Genomic DNA, 24,200 nt, shown 5'->3' on the forward strand with positions numbered 1-24,200 from the left:
AAGCATTTTTTTTTAATTAAAATTTATTTTGTGTGTTTAAGCAACTTTCAAAATCACTTTTTTCAAAAAATAAGTTACTTTTTAAGATAAAGCTTCTATGTATCCTGTATACATAGAAGCTGTATCGTACTGTCTCAGTCGATTCCATCAGTTCAACTGAAATCGTGTTTCGGACATACAGGATCCAGCTAATAACGATCAGTTGGATATGTTTTGTTAGAGCATTTGGCGCTAATAAGGCATGCAGAGTCCTAGCTAGGCTTTCCTTTACCCAGGGCAAAGATTTAGTTTGCTGCCCTGGACCTGTATCTAAATACCCTGACCAAGGCAGAGGGGCATGTTGGCGCTCCCCATATCACCCAACTTCAGAGGCACATGCTCTGCCAGTGCTGCACTAAATATGCTTATGAGGATATGGGGGTTGGTTCCCAGATGAACAACCCCTTGTCGCTAGAGCAAAGAGCCAATTCCAAGAGTTGCTCTTGCAGAGAGGACTACTGAAGACCATTCATTAAATGGATGCTCAATGATTTCAATATGTAAGATTTCAAGTAGTTCCCTCAGCGATAAAAGCTGATCGCCATCAATCAGCAGGGGAAGTGCCTGAAGGAACAGGGTTGTCTAAAGAAGACTACCTAAAGGGGCTCTATTGTCTTAATCATTATATAATAAGAATACTGATGTAACTAGAACTAATCACATATGCGTTGGAGGCTTCGTTCATAGTCTCCTTCGCAGACTCCGTCATATTTGATGGAAAAATATTGCAGTATGCAGCGATATTTTTTCTGACAAAATGATCCGTAACAGCTTGAATTCCTTGTTTTGCTCCAATTCCGGAACAGAAAAACGGATTTCATAACACAGATGTGAACTCAGTCTTACTAATGTATTGTGTTCACAAGAACATATGGGAACATTCATTATGGACATTCAGAAAAAGTATGTACATAAGCAGGATTAGACCAGACTAGTTCCTCCTATGACGGAACAGAAAAACGGATTCCATAATTCAGAATTGAACTGATATATTATAAAATCTGAATAATCAGCTTTCATATAAAAGTTTATATGTTTGGACTTAATTAGGCATTGTTGTTAAGTTAGGCTATGTTTACATCTGCGTTGTGGCTTCCATTTATAACAGAAGCCATAGCGCTCTGGGAGATTGGTTTTATTATGGGGTCTATTGGTTTCTGTTGTGGTGTCCATCATTTTGATTGGAAAATAGCGCTGCATGTAGCGCTATTTTTCTCCATCAAATATGACAGAATCTGTGATGCAGATGTGAACAGAGCCTAATATTTATCTATATTGGGGACTTTTTTTATTGTTGTGTTTGTGAAGATTAGTTCACGGTTACATTAAGATTATTCTAAAAACTCAAAGGGGGGATTTTATTATTATTATATCCTACAAACACCGGAGTTAGATACATGCACGCATCTTAATAAATTAGGTGCATCTCTGGGCACCCATGTACCAGAAAGTCAAATCTATGACCGCTATGTGCAGGCGTAGGTTTGCACTATAGTTTACACCAATTTCTGGTGTATATTATAGTAAGATTCTTGAGCCCTCGGTGTCGGCGTAAACATTGCAAATGCTAAAGTTGCAATTTTTTTTAGCCATTTGCGACCTTTGAGGAATTTGCAACTATTTTAGGCTAGATATCACCCCCCCACCCCAAAAGTGTCCATACTAAAATATTTAATAGCCCAACCTTTGTCCACAATATCATATTTACACTAGTGAAAGTCAACTAGGTACATTCACAATGATGAAAACCTCAAAGCAGCACATTGCTGAAAGATCAGGCGCGTAACATCAGGTAACTTCAGAACTTGAGAGCCCTTAAAATCTAAGTGACAATGCATATGGACATATTGAAGTGGGTCAGCTATATCTGCCGCACTTAAGAACTTGTACAGTAAATCCCTGGGCCTAAATGAAGGCACATTCGAGGCTCAAGAAAGTCTATAGGGGCTGCTGACTGGGACAGAAGAATAGCAGCAGAGGGAGAATCAGACAGGCTATCAGTGTAGAGAGAAAGCTGTGCTGATACAGGAGCGCTATCAAAGACCGCAGTATTCTGGACACACAGACCTCACATCCAGCATGTATTACTGGGAGGGACGAGCCCATAGGAGAAAAGTCTGAAACTAGAGCAGCTTGCAAACTATATATCGGGGGGTCTGAAAATGGAAAAGAAAAAAAAAAAACATCAATATTGCAGCCTGAAACTTAGTGCATTTTTTTTTTTTTAACTCCAGGTCACCACTAACCTATATAAAGATCCTTTTTTCTATGTCAAAGGTTTCCATAGCCTTTAGCTGTTCTGATGTAAGCACAGACATATGTTATAAAATTGGAACTAGCATTAACGAATATACAACATGAATAATAGGCATAAGTAGACATCATTGACACCAGTGAATCAAACCGTAATGAATATTTGCTCAGTCCATGGAAGGATCACCTCCATGGTATCTTACAACAGCTTGAATGTTCTATTGTATGCATTATTATAAATCACTCTTCAGTAAGTTGAGGAATGTATTGTGCAATGTTTTTTTTCAGCCTCCACGTTGTTCTGTTTTTATGCCATCGGGGTGGAGCTAACTTCCCTGCCAATGATGTTGACCAATCAGCATGAGGCAGCTTGAGAGTAGCTTATGCCCTGTTGGCTAACTACAGCAAATTAACATAGAGGGAGCCAACACGACAGTGGGCTATATCTCAGGAATGGGAGGGGGGGGGTCCAGAAAAAAAAAGAAAAACAGCACATTTCAGTTCAATAAACTAGTTCAACTTATATGACCTGTGACAGGTCTTCTTTAGTACTTTCTTGATCCCGCAACACTCCGTGTTTCAAGTGTGCGTGAGTAGGCTTCCACGCCAACGTATAAAAAATGGGAACTTGGCACTCCAAGGTATTATGCAATAAGTGATATTTTATTTCACATATAGCGAAAAGTAGTAATCCAAAAGTAGGTTTAACGTTTCGGTCTATACATTCAGCCTTCTAACAGCGACCGAGGTCGCAAGCTCTCCATATCCACGGACGTAATCAGTGTCTGAAGAAGGTCGAATGTATAGACCGAAACGTTAAACCTATTTTTGGATTACTACTTTTCGCTATATGTTAAATAAAATATCACTTATTGCATAATATCTTGGAGTGCTGAGTTCCCATTTTTTAGGTCCTCTTTAGTGTCATCTGTTCTATGGCAAAAAGTGCAAGAATTACAGTTTTCACATTATTCTTCACTCTCTCTTTTTAATTTCTCATCATTGTTTTCTTTTCTCATCTGCTTTTCCATTATATTTGTGTAAAGATGTCATTTGTCTTTTAAAGTTTTATTTTTTTTCATGTTCCTTGTATTTTTCTGGTGTCTGTCTTTTCCTTTTTTTCATCACTTCACTAAGGTATGCTGACTGTGGCTTCTTGCATGTGCGGCCTTTCTAGCTTATATTCCATGAAAAAACTGCGCTCCTCTAACATAAGTAAGTCAACTACTGACAAAGTGTGATACTTTACCCAAAAATATTTGACTTTTTTAAACTCTTTGCCATTGGTTTTAAGTAAACAATACTGTTTGATACAGTACTGTCTTGTTCATACGAGTGTGATGACACAAAATTGTACAGTTATCCCTCAACATACAATATTTATTGGTTCCGGGACGACCATTGTATGTTAAAACCATAACTCTATGGAAAACTAGTAACTGGTTCCGAAGCACCAAAATGTCAACCTGAAATAAAGAAAAAGGAGGGTTAAAGAACATTAAGCACAAAAATAATACAGTCCTTCCTTTTAACACTCAGAAGGAGACACTGGAAACTGGTTAATCACTGTGCAGGGAAAGCCAGGGTTCTCCGGATCGGTGGGGTTCCAGAGGTCGGACCCCTACCAATCAATGGTGGTGGCATAGCCTAAAGAGTCCCCTTTAAGACACACTTTTCTGTGGGGCTGTTAATTGGTCTAATGTGTAGTACATTTACTGTATCTCAGATACATTAACTTTGGCACAGGATAAACAGGATTTTTTTTGGGGGGGGGGGGGCGATGAGTGGAGATGAAATGTGTTTTGGGGAAACATTACATTACAGTACTGTACTTTGGGGCCTGCATATACATTACAGTACTGTACAGTAAATTGTTTTGGCAAGTGTACTGTACTCAATGCGGGGACACTTACCGGTTTACACCCTTTTTGGTTTTATAGCTCTTCTGCCTTTAATGTCTTCAGGTACACAGCAATGTCAATGAGCACAAAAGCGGAACTGTCAGTGCCGCTTTCTTTCTCGTAGACCTCTCGTGATGGCCAGGAGAGCAGTCATATGACTGTGCTGCTGGGTCTATCACATCTGTACTGCAGTCTAGTTTTGTAGCTCGTAGCACCCTGTACTATTGTACAGATTAAACTTTTTTAGTTGTGTAATTCCGTTTTTCCATCTAATTTTCCTTTTTCATTTTTTCTTGGAACAAAGTCATCGCTTTGATTGTTGGTGCTTATCACAGTAATAATAAATTTTACTCTACTTAAACAATGAGTGCAAACATCTTCAGGAATAAAATATCTACAAACCACTTAGATATCGGTTGTAGGGAATTGATTTAGATGAATTTTAGGACACTCCAGTAATCCTCCTTTTTATGTTTCATGTTTCAGCTGGTCTTTGTGACATTAATGAGAGTCCCACAGCCTCAGAGGATCGTTGCAAATCACCCACCTCAGGTAGGCTTGACTTTATGCCCTTAAACTAATGTTCATGTCTTTCTAATTTCTAATCGAACATTACTACTGGCTGTATATTGTTTACTACTGGACATCAAATAATATGATGCCTAGCTTTGTTTAAAAATCTAGGGAAATATTTTTGGATAGAAATAATGACATGAAGCAGAGTATACTTTCAGAAGTCTAATGCTTTGAATGTCCTGGCTTGAAAACATACCCATACCTTGACTGCAATGTCACCATTATAGTGTTTAGAAAAAATGAAGAGCTCTCTACTTATCAATTTACAAGGTTTGTTTCCAATAGTGTTTGAATTTTTTTCTGTGGTACTTTGACATCGCGGCTCGAGTATATCAGTGTCATACTTTAAATTACGTATCTTGGCTTTTGTTTTCTGATGTATTAAATGATCAGTACATATTTGAAAAATATAATTTCTACACAGATACCCAGCAATAATAAATTAATTAGATGCAAAGAGCATTCTGCATTGCTTTAGTCAATTGTGCTAATCTGTGAAATGGGAATAAATTTAAATTACAAGAAAAATGTAAATTAATATTAGCATGAATTGTTTAGTTCCACTTTTTATAAGCAGTAAGTACAATATAGTTACAGAAAATATACTAATTAAACATATCCTTCCCTGGGGTTGGAAGTGGCTGAGGTTCTTGGGAATTGCTGTGTCACTTTGTATGCTTTCGGCTCTTTTAGTTTTATCTGTGTGAGGGCATGGATGGCGATTACAGTCAATGGACGCCCAAATAAAGCCAAGTAGAGTCAACAGCAGACAAAGTGGCACAGCTTTTTACTAGTTGCCAATCAAACATCGGTGGCATATGCAAACCATTCCACAATTGCCAGTATGCATTTTATTATGATTCTTTTCTCCATATAAAGCCAACAGAAGTTGAATTATTTTATGGGCCACAGTATATACAGTATGCTAAACACGCAAACACCCGTAACACCCATTGTTGTACAAATGGCTGGAATGGCACAGTTAGATAAGAGCGTTGTTACAGTAAACCCTACATCCACATAATCATTAGAAAAGGAAAATCTGAGGGGAAACTGTAGAATTGATACCTCTGCACACTTACAATGATCTTTTAGATTTTTATCTCCAGATCACTAAAAGATCTGGTGATTCTATATTCCGGTGGCTCTGAGGCAGACTAGAGTGCTCCTTCATCACAGGAGTGCAGACTTCTATGTACACAGAAGTGATTCTCCCATGAAAGGTCACATAGCTTCAGACCATTAGAACGAATGAAATAGCCAACAAAGCAATAGTATCATACTCCTCGCACTTAATAGACTAAACTTCAAGTTAGACGTGAAGATGTTCGTGTAAAATCAAGTGGATGGGAAATCGCAGTACAGTTAAACTTAAAGGGGTTGTCCGGCCACAGGACTGTTTTTCATACTGATGACCTATCCACAGGATAGGTCATCCGTTTCTGATCGGTGGGGGTCCGACACCGGCACCCCACACCGATCAGCTGCCTCCGTGCACCAGATATTAGTTTCGGAAGCAGATGGCTCCGTTCGCAGTATAGCAGCCGAGCTTCAGTACTGCAGCTATACTCCTATTCAAGTGCATAGGAGTAGAGTTGCAGTTCTGCAGCACGGCCGCTATGCAGTGTGCGGAACCATCTGATTCCAGTACCGAACAGTGTATACCATTCATAACATCCAGTGTCCAGAGGCAGCTGATCGGTGCCGGACAACTCCTTTAATCAGAGATTAAGTATGTAGATGTTATAGCAACAGTCTTTGTGCGTTTTCATAAGATGCTCAGATAGTATGATGAATTGTAACTCCGATTTGCTCAACTTGAACATTAGCATGTAATCTCAGTATTAAACTAAGAACATAATTTTCCTTAATTAATTGAAGGCAGGCCTAGGAATTAATAACATTGATTGCACCGCATGTTGGTTTTGGACATTTGCTTAGTCCAGAAACGGGACAGTCAATACTAAGTGTACAACTGGCAGCATAATGGTGCAAAGGATTAAGAATTTAGTGAAAACCTTTCTATAGCCTTCGAAAAAGGTAAAAAAAAAAAAAATCTGCCCGTGATTGTCGACTGTAGTCATGTGACCTGTAATTGATATAAACAAGTCATTGTGTACTATATTTAGCAGAGAACTCGTGAAGGCAAACTCTTTTTCTCTTGCTGCTGCGACCATTTTTAGTTTTTTTAATTTCAAAAGCCATAACTTACATTTTTTTATCGATGTAGCCATGATATAGTGCATGTTTTTCGCGGGCGACTTGTAGTTTTTCACAGCACCTACTTGAACTTTGTTTTGCAGGTCAATACGATTATGGCGATTCGAAATTTATATATATTTTTTGTACGTTTTTCTACTTTTACAAAGAAAAATTAATTGTTAGTAAGAAAAAAAAATTGTCACCATATTTTGAGACTCATAACTTTTTTTTAATTTTTCCATTGATTGGTCTGTATGAGGCCTTGTTTTTTACAGGATGTTATATTTTTTTATTGGTACCATTTTTGGGAACATTCTACTTTTTGATCACTTTGTATTCCATTTTTTGTGGAGGCGAAGTGACTAAAAAAAAATGCAATTCTGGTGTTTTTTCTATTTATTTTTACGGCGTTCACTGTGCTGGTTAAAGAGGCTCTGTCACCAGATTTTGCAACCCCTATCTGCTATTGCAGCAGATCGGCGCTGCAATGTAGATTACAGTAACGTTTTTATTTTTAAAAAACGAGCATTTTTGGCACATAATACACGCCCAGTTGTACTTTTACTTTTCCACACGCCCAGTTGTACTTTTGCAAGCCTCATTTGCATAAATACGAAAATGGTCATAACTTGGCAAAAAATGCTCGTTTTTTAAAAATAAAAACGTTACTCTTATCTACATTGCAGCGCCGATCTGCTGCAATAGCAGATAGGGGTTGCAAAATCTGGTGACAGAGCCTCTTTAAGTACTGTTATATTGTAATAGTTCAGACTTTAACGGATGCAACAATAAAAAATGGACATTACTTTAGGGGAAAATGGGAACATGTTTTTTTTTTTTTTTAAACTTGGTTAACTTTATTTAACTGTTTTTTTTGTTTTTTTTTTATTAGTCCCCCTAGGGGACTTGAACAAACGATTGTTGGATCACTGGCACAATTGCAGTAAATTATGCTTTTTTTACTAGCTACTATTAAAGGGGTTTTCCAGTCCCTAAAAACTGATAGCCTATTCTCAGGAAAGGTCGTCAATAGCTGATGGGTCGGGGTCAGAATCCCGGGACCCCCGCCGATCAGCTGTTTTGAAGGGGGTGCAGCGCTCATATGAGCGCTGCTTCCCCTTAATTTTTGCTTGCTCACTGTGAATTGTCGACACACATGTAGTGGCGATTCACAGGTATTGCAGCTGCCGCTTCAATAGGAGAAGAAGGGTGAAATACCTGTGAATCACCGCTACATGTGTTGACGATTCACAGTGAGCAAGTAGAAAAGAAGGGGAAGCAGCGCTGCGCCCCTTCAAAACAGCTGATCAGCGGGTGTCCCGGGATTCGGACCCCAATCTATCAGCTATTAATGGCATATCCTAAAGATAGGCCATCAATTTTTAGGGACTGGAAAACCCCTTTAAGCCCTATGGCAGGGCTTAATAGAAGTACAAAGATAGCAGACTTGGGGGGGCATTCAGATTGTGATGCCGGGGGGCCAATGGGCTGACGAGGGGCTGCCCCTCTTTCTAACCATTTAGATGCCGCAGTCGCTATCTCCAAACCTGGCCGTTGCAGTGCAGTGAAGTGGGCTCAGCACATGAAACCGCTCCATACGCACCCTTCTTGTCTATACGTCAAGTGTCGGGAAGAGGTTAAATAGAAAATGGTCCTTATCTAAACCTTGGCAAGTAGTTAGTATCATGTGGAAAGCCGAATTGGACCCTGTAGTATTACAGGCCATTCAAATTATATTTAGCGGCTCTCCACTTTATGGAAAGGGATTGTTGTCGTGAGGGAAACCTTTTAATATCAGAAACTAAATTTTAAACTATCCATAACATTTATTACAAAATGTAATAATATAAATTAATAAAGAGTTCTTATGACAGAATTAGACACCGAAGTGTTTTGGTCACTTGATTGTTTTTAAAAAATATGAAAGGATTTCACAACTGATATCTGACTTGAAAAGCGTATGCAGTGCAAATTAGCACTGGGATGGAAAAATTTGAGACAAATATATTCAGTAGCCACCGTTTTTACAGTTCAAAGTCACTCCAAATTGACAGTACCACAATACTTGCCTCTAATGTACTGGGGCTAAAAAAAATATTTTAATAATTTAAAAACACTTTTTTTTTTTTATTTTTTTTTTTTTTAAATGTTACAGCATTTTTTACCCCCAAAATATATGCAGAGTGTATTCCTTCTGATTGTATACAAAAATTGGAAGAGTAAATCAAGACCAAGTCAGATTCATTTAACTAAGAGGAACTGTAGATGTAGAGGTATTGTAGTGTAGGTGATGTAGTAGTCATCTGTAGTTCTGAAGGAGAATTTGTCATCAGAAAATGACCTACGGTTTAAACCAAGGAAATAGGTGTGTAGCCTACGCGTTTCAGACGAAGTCCTCGTCCTTAGTCATGGCTGAAAGAAGGACGAGGACTTCGTCTGAAACGCGTAGGCTACACACCTATTTCTTCTGTTTCACATCCACCTTACCCGTTGTGGGAAGCTTGACTCCCGGTTTTACATTTATTCAAATAAAATTGGAACCTGATTCCATTTTAAACCTACCATTGGACTATTCCTTATATTTTTGCGCTGGATCTCATTCACTACCTTTCTACACTCCTACCAACGTGTGCCGACACGAGGATCCGTACGCAGCAGGCATTGGAAATCCATTTGCCCTAAGGTGAGCTGGAGGTCTCCTCCCATACATTTTCTACTTTAAACCAAGGCTTTAGGTTGAACATATCTTTTAAGAATTTTTTCATTTTCTTTGTCACAATCTATAATAAAAAATAATCTAAAATGCTGCAGTTTTCACACTGGCCACTCAGCCTCATAATAAACTGGCACTTCCTGTTCTGTAGAGATCTCTTCTCAGCAGTCAGCATTTCATTATCTCCACAGGCAGGATTGCTGAGCTTGCACGAGCAAATTTCTGCCCTTAACCAGCGCTAATTAACACTTGTTAACCGGGCCAATGCTTTACTGTATGGTGATGAGCGATCGTCAATATGATTGTTCTGTCCCCATCTGTTTGCATCATTGACCGCAGGACATCCCCTGTTCACATGGGGAGATGTGCTGCCAACAACGATGATTTTCAGGGCAACATAAAAGAATAAATCAGCTGACGAATTAGTGTTTGTTCGTTTGTCGGCTGGTCACTGCCCTGTTTACACTGGCCAATAATTTGGAACGAGTGTTTGGCCGATTGTTGGCCTGAGTAAATGGGCCTTTACACCTATGTATAGATAACACAGGATCCACCATCCATTGACCATATGTTATAGACACAGCCGCCCTCCTATCCCTTCCTGCATAGTGACCTCTGCACAGGTCACGGAGTATGCCTAGAAAACTCTTCCGAAGAAGTCAATGGGTCAGATTCATACTATTGTTTCCTATGGTCCATGTGGCTGCTGTAAAGCATATCTTTAAACGCTCTTAACCGCAGCTCAGGCAGCATGGCCATCCCAATAATCATGTACATAAAAAAGAACCAAAATTCTACAATCAAAAAGTAAAAGCAGACTAGAAAAAAATATATATGATTCACTATATGGTTTTAAAGGGTTAGTCCCATCTTCCCTCTTTATTTTTTTTTATTCCCTAAATGTTTTTATTTATCAAAAATAAATATATTGTTTGATCTTACCTAATAATCACACTACAGGACTGCATGGTCCCACACCTAGTTCCCTATAATTTCTGCTTGAGTGGGTGCTACAAAGCTCTTTCCATTCACATAACCAGCAGATGGCGCTGTGAAAATATCACAGCACCACTTGCATCAGAATGCACGCTCCCAATGCTGCTATGTATTGTATGTAAAATAACTTCCAACGGGAGGTTTACTCGTTCCTCCCTCGTTCTCATTCTCTGTGCTGTGTAAAAGTACAATGTCCTCTCCCCTCTTTCTCCAGTTCAGTGTTCCGGTCTCCTAAACATGTCCACAGTAATAAAAACACCTTTTGTTTGCTCCAAAGTCCATTCTGATATCTCTATATTTACATATAGAGATAACAGAGCTTCAGCACAAGCACAAGTGTGAAAGCCCTGATAAGGGCTCTGCTGTAGTAGTCCCAGCAGCGATATGCAGCGAACAGCTGAATAGGACAGCTCTTAGCCCTTATTCACACGACAGGGTTTCCCGGCCGGGTGACGTCTGTTCATATATCGTCTGTCATGCGTCTGCATGAGGAACAATAGACCCCTAATGGGGCTATTCACACGACCAATTTTTTTTGACGGCCCGGGGAACTGGCCGTCAAAAAATGGGACATGCCCTTTTTTCGTCCGTTTACCCGGCCGCCCGGCTCCCATAGAAGTCTATGGGGTCGGGTAATACACGGCCATCACCGGAATGTGTCCCGAGTGATGGCCATGTATTCCGTCGCTTGCGCTCTCTCTCCTCCTCCTCCTCCTCCTCCTCACCGTGCAGTGTGCATGTGAGGAGGAGGAGGGTCTTTTTTTGCTCCCTGTAGGAGTCAGAATCCCCAATCCCCGGCCGGGGATTGGGGATTCCGCTACAGGAAAAGTGAGTGACTACACTGTCCATATATGGACACAACGACGTCACTCACTTCTGAAGCGGAATCCCCGACCCCGTGGCCGGGGATTCCGCTACAGGAGAAGTGAGTGACTACACTGTCCATATATGGACACAGCGACGTCACTCACTTCTGAAGCGGATTCCCCGACCCTATGGCCGGGGATTCCGCTACAGGAGAAGTGAGTGACTACACTGTCCATATATGGACACAGTGACGTCACTCACTTCTGAAGTGGAATTCCTGACCTGTGGCAGGGAATTCCTCTCCAGGAGAAGTCAGTGACTAACTGTCCATATATGGATATTGAAGTCAGTGACTTCTCCTGGAAGGGGGGGATGGGTGCAACCTACAGTGGGCTGTGTGGCATTACCTACAGGGGACTTGGTGGCATTACATACAGGGGGCTGGGTGGCATTACCTGCAGAGGGCTGGGTGGCATTACCTGCAGGGGGCTGGGTGGCATTACCTGCAGGGGGCTGGGTGGCATTACCTGCCGGGGGCTGGGTGGCATTACCTGCCGGGGGCTGGGTTGCATTACCTGCCGGGGGCTGGGTTGCATTACCTGCCGGGGGCTGGGTGGCATTACCTGCCGGGGGCTGGGTGGCATTACCTGCCGGGGGCTGGGTGGCATTACCTGCCGGGGGCTGGGTGGCATTACCTGCAGAGGGCTGGGTGGCATTACCTACAGGGGGCTGGGTGGCATTACCTACCAGGGGGGCTGTGGCATGATCTACAGAGGGCGATGTGCGGCAACAAATTTAAATGAAATTCATCCGATTTTAAAATGGACAGGGAAAAAAACGGATGCAAAACGGGTCAAAATTGGCCGTTAAAAACGGCAACACGGCCCGGAACGGAATCGGAACGGATGCAAAACGGCCGTTTTTATCGGCCGACACTCGGAGCCTGTCGTGTGAATGAGGCCTTGCTTCACACACTGGGGAGCTGTTCCTATACACTTCTATTGCAGGGGGGAAGAGGAGGGGGAGGCTGGGCTGGGAGCTGAATAGGACAGCTCTCAGCCTACTGTGCATGCCTGAGATCTGTCCTATTCACTTATACTGTAAAGGAGAGAGGTGGCCGGGCCGGGAGTTTCTGCGCATGCGAGATCAATGCGCGCTCCTGAGAACCTGGCCAGAGAAATAGAAAGATGTAGAGGCGCATCTGCGCAAGCGCGGCCACTGCTTCAGGATCCTGGTGGTGGTCGTATCTATTGGAAACTGACCATATACAAAGAAGAGGACATCCGATCCAAGAGAAGGAATATCTCAGAAATGGTGAAAAAAAAGAAAAATAAAGGTAGTTGCTAAGTTTTATTAATTGACATAAGGAACCTATTTTAGTATGATCTTCAAGTTGGGAATACCCCTTTAATTAGTAAAAAAAAAAGAAAGAAAAATAAGAGATAAATTCACTTTAACCGCATAGTGTGAATGGGACTTTTAGGAAGCCTGTTTACTGCTATGTAAAATCTTACTACTGTATAAAACATATTCTGGCAGATCTTGAACCATAAGTCCACTTTATGAGCTATGTAATGTCGTATTGAAAAAGTTGCAAAATATTTTATAATTTTAAAGGGCAAATCCAGCCATGATGAGCTTCTATTTGTGAGACGATAACATTGGTGGAGTCCATAAGGTGGAGTCTGAGGGGCTGTAGTAACTAACTGGCCCTTTTACTTGCATTTACATAGAATGTTAAAACCACCAAAAAGGCCATACTTACTAGGTAGGTGGGTGGGTGAAAACCCGTTCCCATCAGGACGCAGACGGGTCAAAGAATGCTGCAGAAGGAGTGTGCATTAAATAGTGATAGCCCCTCCCACTAGTCTTGAGGGGAGTGGCAAACTAAGTGCTCAAAGGTGTGCAATAAATGAGTGTCAGTGTAGTGCTAGAATGTTGTATCGGAAATTTTCAGTAATTGAAATGTTCTGCATATAATAAGACGTCATAAGCACTCTGCCTTGTGTATTTATTTTTTTACACCGTTTTTGTGAGGGTTTTTAAACTTTTGTATTAATAATAATAAATATTAATAATAATGTATAATAATAAAGGATGCCTTAATGATCTTTTTTTTTTTGGTTAGTCAGAAGGGTTCCTTCAGCATCATGGTACTGCACACTCCCCAAGTAATCCAGGAACTTACACCATACTGGCCATAGCCATATTGTAGTTTAAACAGTGCGGCCGAATCGTGGCACTCGTTGGGGTAGACCCAAGAGACCGCAGTGGAGCGATTTGACTTGAACTAGTTTAGACATCTGCTGTTAATATTTATTGCTGTAACTGCCCCTTCTGTTGACTGATTTTTAGATGTGTCCGGTCCAGGTTATACGCATGGGATTCCTTATAATGTGTACCGCAGGAGCTGGTCACAGCAGGGACAGTAGATGGCTTTAAAAAAGGGTTAGATCATTTCCTAGAAGAAAAAAGTATTAGCTCCTATGTGTAGAAATGCTTTCCTTCCCTTCTCCCATCCCTTGGTTGAACTTGATGGACATGTGTCTTTTTTCAGCCGTACTAACTATGTAACTATGTAACTACTGCTGTGACCTTGACAGATGGAACAGATAAGAATCCCTATGCCCACTTTCTAGGGCAGTGGACCCCAGCATCTTTCCTGGGTGCTAACGTCATTCCTACATGCTGAGCAGCATTAAAGTGGTATTTCCAGCTCACACGTTTATGGAATATACACAGGATATTCTATAAATGTGTGATAGGTGTGGGTCCCACCTTCATTTCACTTGCTTGGCTGTTTCTGTAATTCCTATAGAACTGAATGGATAGAGAAATTCTCCGTCTGGATGTGGTGGCCACGTAACCAGGAAGGACTGGGGTTCAGGGGACACCTGTTCTTCAGAAAGGTGTTGGTTCTGTGGATTTGTCACTAATTGCAGTGCATACTGGGAACTGTTAATAAGACTGTATTAGGCAAGGCAGCAAAGTATCCATAGGATTCTGTACCGGATTTATATGTCAGGGGGTTATAGGCCGCAAATGCTTGGTGGGGGCTCCCCTTAGTCTTAAAAAAAATAAAAATTCAGTTTTCACATGAAGTAGAAAAGCTCTGGTTTTCAGTAGGAAAAAGTTCTAAGACTATTTTCTAGAACTTTACTCTGCAATTAGATCAGTAGACGTAGCTTGGCTGCGCCCACTTTGACACTTGATGCAGCTGTATCCCTCAAACAGTAATCACAACAGTGTGCCACCTTCTTCCTCCATGTTGTACAGCAGGGTTACCTCCTCCCTTCGAGCAGTCATAGCAGTGTCCCGCTCTCACTTAGTAACAGGAGACCTAAGTTCAGTTAAAAGTAATCATCGCATTGTCTCTCAAGTCCCTACAGTAATTTTACAATTACTACTGGTGTCAATGTACACCTTACACCAGTAGTCACAACATGGGCTTAACTCTTTCCTCCCCCTAAACGGTCACCGCAGGCTTCCACCTCCACCTTCATAGGAATGCATCGAGTTGTACATTTTGTGCAACTTAATGCGACTACTACAATTGGTCACACAAAAGTCGCATCAGTCTCACATGTCTAACTTTGACACATGACTTTGGAGCAACTGGAAACCCCAGTTCTTTTGATGCGGAAACCGCACCAAAAAACGTCTGAAGTCGCCTCCCATGGAAAAAACGCTCGGGGGGAAAAAAGCGTCCTGCTCTTTCTTCCCACGTTTCCATCTCTGACCTCCCATTGACATAAATGGGAGGCAGAGGAAGTCGTTTTCACTGCGTTTTTTTCCCACTCAATGGCCGTGACCGAAAAGCACCACATAAAATGCGGCAGAGAAAGTGCAGGCAGGTCAAAATCTGCCTGCAAAAAACTCAGTGTGAACATATACCCTAAAGCCAACAGATGTTTTTTGTTTTTTTTCTGCTAACCATTATTTCACCTACAGGCAAACTCATTCCTTAAACCATATAAAATCAGAAAAGGTTGCATAAAAATTTGAATTTTATGTTACAAAAAGGATCATGCTTAACCACTGTCTGTATATTTGAACCTACATTGGTGAATTAAATGGGATGTTCCATTGAGAAAAACCACAATTTTAAAGGAGCAATGAGCCGATCACCGGTATTGAGGCTGATAGAACCCTTGGCAAACACTTATTATTGTTCGTAGCTGCCAGTGCCTACTTATTTTTTCAGCGGGGGATTTGTCATATTACACATCTGAATCCAATTGGCAACTAATGGGCTGCTGTTAAAAGCGGCTTTTCTTTAAAGGGGGCGCATTATCACGTACGTGTAGAAGAATGGAGTGCGCTCACGGGCTGAGCGCCCTCCATACCCTGCGGGTGTCAGCTGTGTTTTACAGCTGACAGCGCAGACTAACGTCCGGGAACAGTGGTCACGCTGTTCCTGGCCGTTTACCCCCTCAAATGCTTCAGTCAATCGCGACTGCAATATCTGAAGCCTAATGAAGGGCCCCAGCGCTGCCTTTTGTCTGCCTCTGTTAAGCCGTGTCTCTGGCACAGCTTAACAGAAGCTTGTGAATATGACAATATACTGCAATACATTAGTATTGCAGTATATTGTACCAGAGATCTAACGTTCGCTGGACTTATAAGTGGTGTAAAAAAAAAGTTTAATAAAGTTATTAATAGTGAAAAAATAATATATTAAAAGTTAAATACAAAACCTTTTCCCGGGCCACTTGGTTACATGTGGAGTTACTGAAACAGCGTAACTCACTGAGCTACGCTGTTTCCCTAACACCCATAGTAGTGAATGGCAGTTACGGAAGCAGCGAAGCATGCGAGCTACGCTGTTTCCGTAACTACAGTTCAGTTCTATGGGAGTTACGGAAACCGCGTAGCTCAGCGAGTTACGCTGTTTCATGAACTCCACATGCAATCAAGTAGCCGGGAAAGCACAGAAAGCTAGAACTGGGTTTAGGGGGCCTGGTTCTAGAGATAGGTGTGGGTCCCAGAGGTGGGACCTGCAGCTATCTGACATTTATGACATATCCAAAGGATATGTCATAAATGTCCTTCATAGAAAAACCCCTATAAACTCTGCGGTCGCTATTGACCACGGCATTTAACTAGTTAAAGGGGTTTGCCATAAAATACATGTATCTCCTTCCACAGGATAGGGGCTACATGTGAGATCTCTGGGGGTCCGACCGCTGGGACCCCCATCAATAAGGAGAACAGGGGACCGAAAGTCACCCAGAGCGCTACATGAGAAGCCTGGACTTCTGGATTCTGTGTCCGGCTTACCTGTTCCACAGCTCCATAGAGATCAATGGAGAGCCGCTCGCGCATGCGCAGAAGAGTCCTACTGATCTCTATGAAGCTGCCGGACACCGAACAGCTTCTCATGCAGCGCTCTTGGTAACTTTCGGTCCCCGTTCTCCTTATCGATCACACATTTATCCCCTATCCTGTGGATAGGGGATACATGTGTTTTATGGCACAAGCCCTTTAAACTGCCAGGAACAGCTAAATTGGTGTTCCTGGCCGTTAGAGCAGCGTGTCAGAAGCGGACACCTGCAGTGTATGGAGCAGGCTCAGCGCATTAGCCCGCTCCATACAGCACACCCCCGCTGATGTGCCCACACGTCATGGGTCGGGAAGAGGTTAAGTAATGAAGCGGTCATGGCACCCGGTGATGCCGTGTCCCTTGACTGCGGACTATAAGACACTGACTTTTTAGCAAGATTTATTCTTGCTAAAAACTGCGTCTTATAGTCCGAAAAATACGGTAAATCACTGCTTATCCCCTCTTTCTGTGAACATTATCTATCTATCTATCTATCTTGTTCTTGAAGTACTTCATACCTACAAAGGTACAGTGTATCATTTTTATTACTAGGCATTTTATGTATCTTTAAACAGAGTATTCTCCAGAAAGGTGCATTGCACCACTACATCATCATTTTTGGACTATACCTTTTGTATGCACCAGTCCTATAATACATTGTGAATCACACTGGCCTTTAGTGGCTCTTATACAGAAGCATTTATTCCTTAGTAGCAGAATCCTTCTGGACGTAAGTTCAGAGGGATTATTGTATTTGTCTTGCTTTGTCTATAGCAGGAAGCCTAAAACGTGGCTGGTTTCATACTGTGATCTGTAATAACTGTTATTTTGGATTAGTTTTGGAATGGCTCGCTTATTCGTATCTATTTTATATGCAGCAAATGGTGTATTAACATTTAACGCTCAATTGTAATTCGTATTTTTTTTAAAAATGATAAACCTTCTTATAATTCTGTATGCCATTAGAAGTGTCGTTCACGTTATGCATTCAATGTGTTAATTAACACCGGTAACTAACCTTGCTTTTCTATAACCACCATTGCGCCATTTTATGTCTAGCCTGATTCTGTGCTTTGTGTGCATTAAATTTTGTCTTCACTTGTATAGGTTGTGGCTCTCCCACATCTTCTGATGATGAACAGGCAATGAAATTATTTATAGAAAAGGGTACAGTATTTATGTTGTTCATAATTCCTCAGCTTTATTCAGTTTCAGACGTCTTGATATTAGACACTGACATCTTGTATTGACGTGTTATTTGCAGTGAAGAGCAAGGGCAGAAAGTTTTCCAGGGCGGTAGCCACTGATATAGGTAGGACAGACACAATTCTCCTGTCACCCTATTGTTGTGTCTCACTCTATAACAAACTAACCACAAGGGGAAGGGTAAACAATCTCCTCTTTGATTGCAACGCAATAATCACTTTACTGCTTCTGTTTTGGAGTTTGGGGACTCAATTAACAAAACAATCATGAATGGGAAAATAATTCCTTTTTCCAGGGTAAATACTTTCTTTGTTAATTGAGTTTGGGTTTGTCTGGGAAATAGCAAGGTTCAATAAATACAACATATTCGGACGACCAACATACACATAATGTAAACTTTTTCTATTTCAAATCCCAATAGGGACAAAGTTCATTATAAAAAAAAAAATACGGATCTCTTCAAATAAATGATAACATGATAAGTTGTATTTGTATGTTGAACCATGCTATCTATCCAGTTACAAGGTGAGTGGAACTAAGCACTTAGCTCAGGTGTTGGCCTTTTTCATGTGCTAGGCTAGATTCACACACAGCATTTTGCTGCGTTTTTCGTGGTGTTTTCGTTGGCGCTTTTCACTGCATTTTGTTAGGTAAAAAACGCTGCAGCCAGATGTTACTTTAAAGGGTATTCTCATCTTGGACATTTATGGCATATCCACTGAAAAAATGCGGGTTCCACCTCCGAGACCCACAACTATGTCTAGAATGGGACCCCCTAACCCCCATTCTACCTTATCCCGCAATCGCTAAGCTCTGGCCACTGACTGACGAGATGGCCGGATTTTCCGGAAACAGCCAAGCGCATTTTTCTCACCTGTTTTTGGAACTCCGATAGAAGTTAAAGGGAGTTTATGGAAACCGCGTAGCACAGCAAGCTGTTGTTTTACCTAGCTCCCGGGTTCCAGAAACGTCGTAAGTCACTGTTCTTAGCGTTTTCCCATTCACTTCTTTGACCGTTCTGGAACTCTCGTAGCAAAATGTGCTATTCGCTGTTTCCAGAAATTCCAGCCCCCTCCATCAGTCAGTGGCCGGAGCCCAGCGCCAGAAGGTAGGAAAGGATTTAGGGGGCCCCGTTCTAGAAATGGGTGCGAGTCCCAGAGGTGGGATCCGCATCTATCATAAATTTGTGGCATAGCGTGTGTATATGCCATAAATGTCTGAGATAGGAATAACCCTTTTAACGTTTATAGTGAAATATTGAAAATTTCCATATAAAGCGTTTTCGTTTTTTGTTTTTTTTTCAAAACTCAGCATGCTCTGGGTTTGGCGTATTTTCTGGCATTTTTTTCATAGGCTTCTCTATAGGACTTAAAGACCAGAAAAAAAAATGTGTTTAAAAAGTTTCAAAATTAGAAGCGCTTCTAAAACCGCCATAAAAAACACACGTTAAGTTTAAAAAACGCTGGCCTTTTACATGCGTTTTTTCATGCAGTTTAAAATGGCAGACAAAAACCCTGTGTGAAGGCGGCCTAATTTTCTTCAATTTACCTTCATGGAAACCGTATTTGATAGTTCATAAACACAAAAATAATTTTCTGTGCTAACGTAAATATGACTGTTCTGAAAATTCAATCCTATGATTAGCTGATTCATTATCCTGCAAATCCCATTGCTCTGCTTGTTACTTTAAGGATTGTCTAGATTTTTCCTCATCAAGAGCTCTCCCTGTATACCAAGGTAAAGTATATATTAGTCAAAGAAACAGAACATAGTAAGCCTTCATAACATACTGTAACACCAACAACATAATATTACAATATATGATCTAAGGTCGAACAACAGCTCTATGGAAGCATTTATGAGTAGCTTTATGGTTATAGGTAAGTCTGCAAAAATTTGATCTTGTAATAATGAACACATTGAAGTCCAATCTTCCTGCTATATATGAGTGATTAGCCAGTGAATATTGGTCCAGCAAAAATACAAGGTAGGTTTGTTTGCTTAAAATAATCTTATGAAGAAAAAATTTTTTTTAAGCTGGTGAGGTCAAGGAAATTTACAAAAAATTACATAAAAAAGGACTGAAAGAAAAGGCTGTAGGGCCTGAATGAGATTAGAGTAAGGGAGAAATACTGTAGTAATAGAATGGGAAGGAGAAAAAGAAAGTCAGTAGAAGTAGGGGTGTCTAAGTAATATTTTGTGAGTTTGACATTATTAAGGTATATAAGCGTACCTTAACTTCGAAAGGTTTTCTCTTGGATGTAATATTGTTTGCTTTGTGGCAAAGTAGACATAAGTTATCAACTAAATAATGGTCGAGGTAAGGGTGAACTCTTTAGAATAGCGCACTGCAACAGAGAGGACTTTATGTATTGTGGTGTATAGGTTGAAATAGGCTTTGAATCAAGCTATTGATTTAGGACAAAAAGCATGCATTGCTTGTACCAACTCCGAGGAGCTTTGAAAAATTCTTCAATAAAAATGTATTGAAAGTCAAAGAGCAAGTAGTTATCACAGAAATGAGACATTCGGAATCAGAAGAAAAGGGAACAATTATCTTCTAGTGTGTTAGGTTACTGTGAAGCAAAATATACGAAAACTAAATACTCGGAGTAGTGACCGCTCCACCCAATTAGGTGTGCGGCAAGACAGTCATAAACCCACAATAACCAGTATAAAATCGTACATTACGCTTAGATCATCATAAAGTGGAGAGGAAACTATTGGGCTCCCAATGAAGTCTAGGAATGAGAACTTAAAAGGAAGGCAACACAGGAGACAAAGACAAACAGCATAAAGGGGAGAAATTTAAATGGGGGGAAATACATTGAGGACATGGGGTAAAAAAAGGGAAATGGCAATACACACACACCACAAAAAGAGTACCGGCTCAACTGGACTCAACAGTTCTGATCCCCCCGTGCCCCCAGACAAGGAGTTAGGGTTCCATAGTCTCATGTTAAGGGACTATTGATCATATAAGAACTTTGGTGATTTTGTTATAGTTGTGTAAGTTATAAACAAGAGAGAAGGGACCATGGGAAGTAAAATTTAGCTCTTTCGCAGGAGAAGCCCAAGTCACCTTCCCTTTACACTGCATTTAAGTGATGGGTTTGTTATTTGTATTGTCATTAATTGAACGAAGACTAGAAAGGTTAGGTTTGCATATACAGATCATGTTGAAGCATGTAAAGGTAGGTTGGGAGTCAAGTTATTAGCTAGGGACAACAAAGTTTGAGAATAAATGAATGTTGTGTTTGAGTCCATCAAGGCAGTAAGGCCCCATACACACGAATGTGATTTTGCGGCCGCAATTCCCCCAGAAAATCCACGGGAGAATTGCGGCCCCATTCATTCCTATGGGGCCATGCACACCACCGTGGTCCGTGTATGGCCCAGGAGCCTGGACCGCAGAAAGAACGGGCATGTCTTATTACGACCGTGTTCTGCGGTCCAGGCTCATAGCAAATAATGGCCGACCTGAAAATCACGCCCGTTCACATGGCTACGGTCGTGTGCATGAGGCCTAAGAGTATGAATGATTACAGGGTCATTTGCAGAGAAAAGATCAGATGAAGTCATGTGAATTCCTAGGTAATCTCAATAAATGAGAGGTCATCATATAGGGAAAGTATATTTCATGGACAGTAGGAGGTTAAAAAGATTTTAATGACAGCCAGTTTATTGTTAAGCTCACCATACACATTCGATAAAAAGTGGCAGAAAGATGGACGACCAATCGGTTATCCGTATGTGCTGACGGCTGATTTAATCTCCAGCGTTACAGATAAATGTTAGCAGATGTAGCAGCTCTATTTGTATACAGAACGATCAGTCATTCAACCAATTGCAGGATAAAAAATCCAACAAGTTTTAGACCTCCTGAGATGGAGTATGCTACATTTTTTTCTGTCTACCTATGGGTGTCCTATTGCTGTTACATTCAAAATCATCTGCGTGACGTTTTAGGCTTGAGGATCTTGTAAATCTGATAAAGAACAATAAAGAAAAATGGGGATCATTGAAAGAACTCCCATAAATATGCATAATTTAGAATAAATTCCCAATGATGCTTTTAATTTTACTCCTAATAGCTGTAGCTAAGGGTTTCATGGAGAGAATAAAAGTAATGTGGACGATAAAACATCCCTGACTGCTGACTCTTTAAATATTAAAGGATGTTTACCTATTCCAGCCAGAGCAGTGCATTAAAGTGGTTAGGGAAGTGCAAATGGCCTTTAACCATGAGAGAAAGTTGGTTCTTTTGTTGGTTTGTTTTTTAAAGCCTCAGTCGTGCATAACAGAGGTCATGTATTCTTATTAGAAGAAATTAAAGCATTTGTAATGAGGAAGAGGAGTATTTAGTCATCTCTCTCTGGCAAAGGTGGACTATTTATCACCCACTGTTGTTTTTTGAGAACATTTTTAAAACGTTTAGATGAAAACACCAAATAAAACGTAGCGGAGGGAATATAAGGGTCAGTTCACACAGATTTTATTCACAGGGAACCGCGTCGGAAAACGCGCCAAAAAACTGCCAAAAATGACTCCCATTGATTTTAATGGGAGGTGGAGGCGGTTTTTTTCCCGCGAGCGGAAAAAAGGCTCGTGGGAGAAGGAAGCGACATGCCCTATCTTCGGGCGTTTACGTCTCTGACCTCCCATTGACATCAATGGGAGGCTGAGAAAGCGTATTTCGCTTTGCCGGCAACGCTCAATGGCCGCAGGCGAAAAACGCCGCGACGTGCAAGCAGAGCAAAATCTGCCTCTAAATTCCAAACAGAATTTTGGGGCAGATTTTCTGCCTGCAAAAAACTCTGTGTGAACCCAGCCTAAGGTTTACGCCAGTTTTCTGGTGTAAAATCACAAAAATTGGCGCATACTATAGTTGCAGTAAAGCTTTTGACTTTTTACTTTTCCTGCCACTTTCCCAAAGTGGCGACAAAAGGGGATGGGGTTTAGCCAAAGGCTGCTGGGCCTCCCCATTACCCAAGAACGTGGCATAAGTTATGGCGCAAATCTACACCTGCACCTCTTCATTTATTTATATTTTCCGCCAACGTAAATAAGTTTGACTGGCATTTGAAGTGCCAGTCTTAATACTTTCCCCTCAGTGGGGGGAATTCATCAAGCACTGTATGCCCCGGCATAGAAAAGTCAGTTTTTGCAGAAACATTTAACGACTTTTGCATTTTTACGCCGCCTCAGCGACTTTTCAGAAAAATGGTTGGGGCTTCACAAAGGGGGCATGGACACTCATGACACAACAAATGTATTATAATTTACACCAGAAACTGGTGTAAATTATAGCAATAATCTGTGCCAGCTCATAGATGGTGTAGATTTCTCTTTATGGTGCACAGACAGCCAGAGATGTACCTAATTTATTAAGAGGCGTTCACCTCTTAATAATTTAGGCGCATTTTACTCCAGCGCTCATTATATTAAGCCTGGTGTATGAAACAATAGTGTTAATAAATCTGCGCAAATGAGTTTGCTGATGTGGTACCACTTATTTGGATTGGACAGCTATTAATTGTGACCGCTATTAATGGTGACCGCTATTAGTTTTGACAACTAAAAATGCTAGTTCAGGCACCTTGCGGGAGTGTGTGTGTGCGTAGGGGGGGGCGGCTACGGCTGTGAGCGTGCTTTTCCCCATGGTGGTACTGCTATGTCCATTTTTCTTATGTGTTTTCAATAGATGCCTCTGGTTCCTTTTGAGCTGCAGTGGACACCGCTCTCAACTTAGTATAATATCGGAGGACCCCTTATTAACTCGACATGCACTAATAGGGCATATATGGAGGATTTGTCTAAAGCAAACAACCCCTTAGAAGGAGAATGGCGGATTAACATACTGATATGCTGGATTCAGGGGTTAGCTTGTGTTAGATTTCTTAGTTCTAATAGATATGCTTAGATAATAGGCGGCACAGAGAGTACGGTCTACCGGAGCCTCGTTATGTGAATGGCGTACAGCACGAACACTGTCCATGCTGCTTTATCTGGAGATGGGGACACATTACTAAAGTATATTGCGGAAGTTGCTTTCGGCACAGTATTATTTTTTTATTCGATTTTTACATTATCAACCCTGGTTAATTCTATGGCTATTCGGGGGGATACGGCGCTCTGTAAAAAAAAAAAACAGATCTCCAGCTTCTGTAAAAGATACATGAAG

At 41.1% G+C, this 24,200-nt stretch overlaps 1 protein-coding gene across 4 annotated transcripts in view; it reads left to right on the forward strand.

The window, feature by feature from the left end:
- The window catches only part of STXBP5 (syntaxin binding protein 5), a 396,458-nt gene that overhangs the window by 347,082 nt on the left and 25,176 nt on the right, over nucleotides 1–24,200 (forward strand). For 2 of the 4 annotated variants that reach the window (XM_075862864.1, XM_075862865.1), the window contains 3 exons: nucleotides 4,680–4,745; nucleotides 17,918–17,977; nucleotides 18,075–18,122. In XM_075862864.1, the coding sequence (XP_075718979.1) occupies nucleotides 4,680–4,745; nucleotides 17,918–17,977; nucleotides 18,075–18,122 (174 nt within the window). The remainder of the gene's footprint in view (nucleotides 1–4,679; nucleotides 4,746–17,917; nucleotides 17,978–18,074; nucleotides 18,123–24,200) is intronic. The other 2 variants (XM_075862866.1, XM_075862867.1) reach the window with 1 other exon arrangement.

Source organism: Rhinoderma darwinii, chromosome 4 (genome assembly GCF_050947455.1).
Source record: "Rhinoderma darwinii isolate aRhiDar2 chromosome 4, aRhiDar2.hap1, whole genome shotgun sequence".
Taxonomy (NCBI): domain Eukaryota; kingdom Metazoa; phylum Chordata; class Amphibia; order Anura; family Rhinodermatidae; genus Rhinoderma; species Rhinoderma darwinii.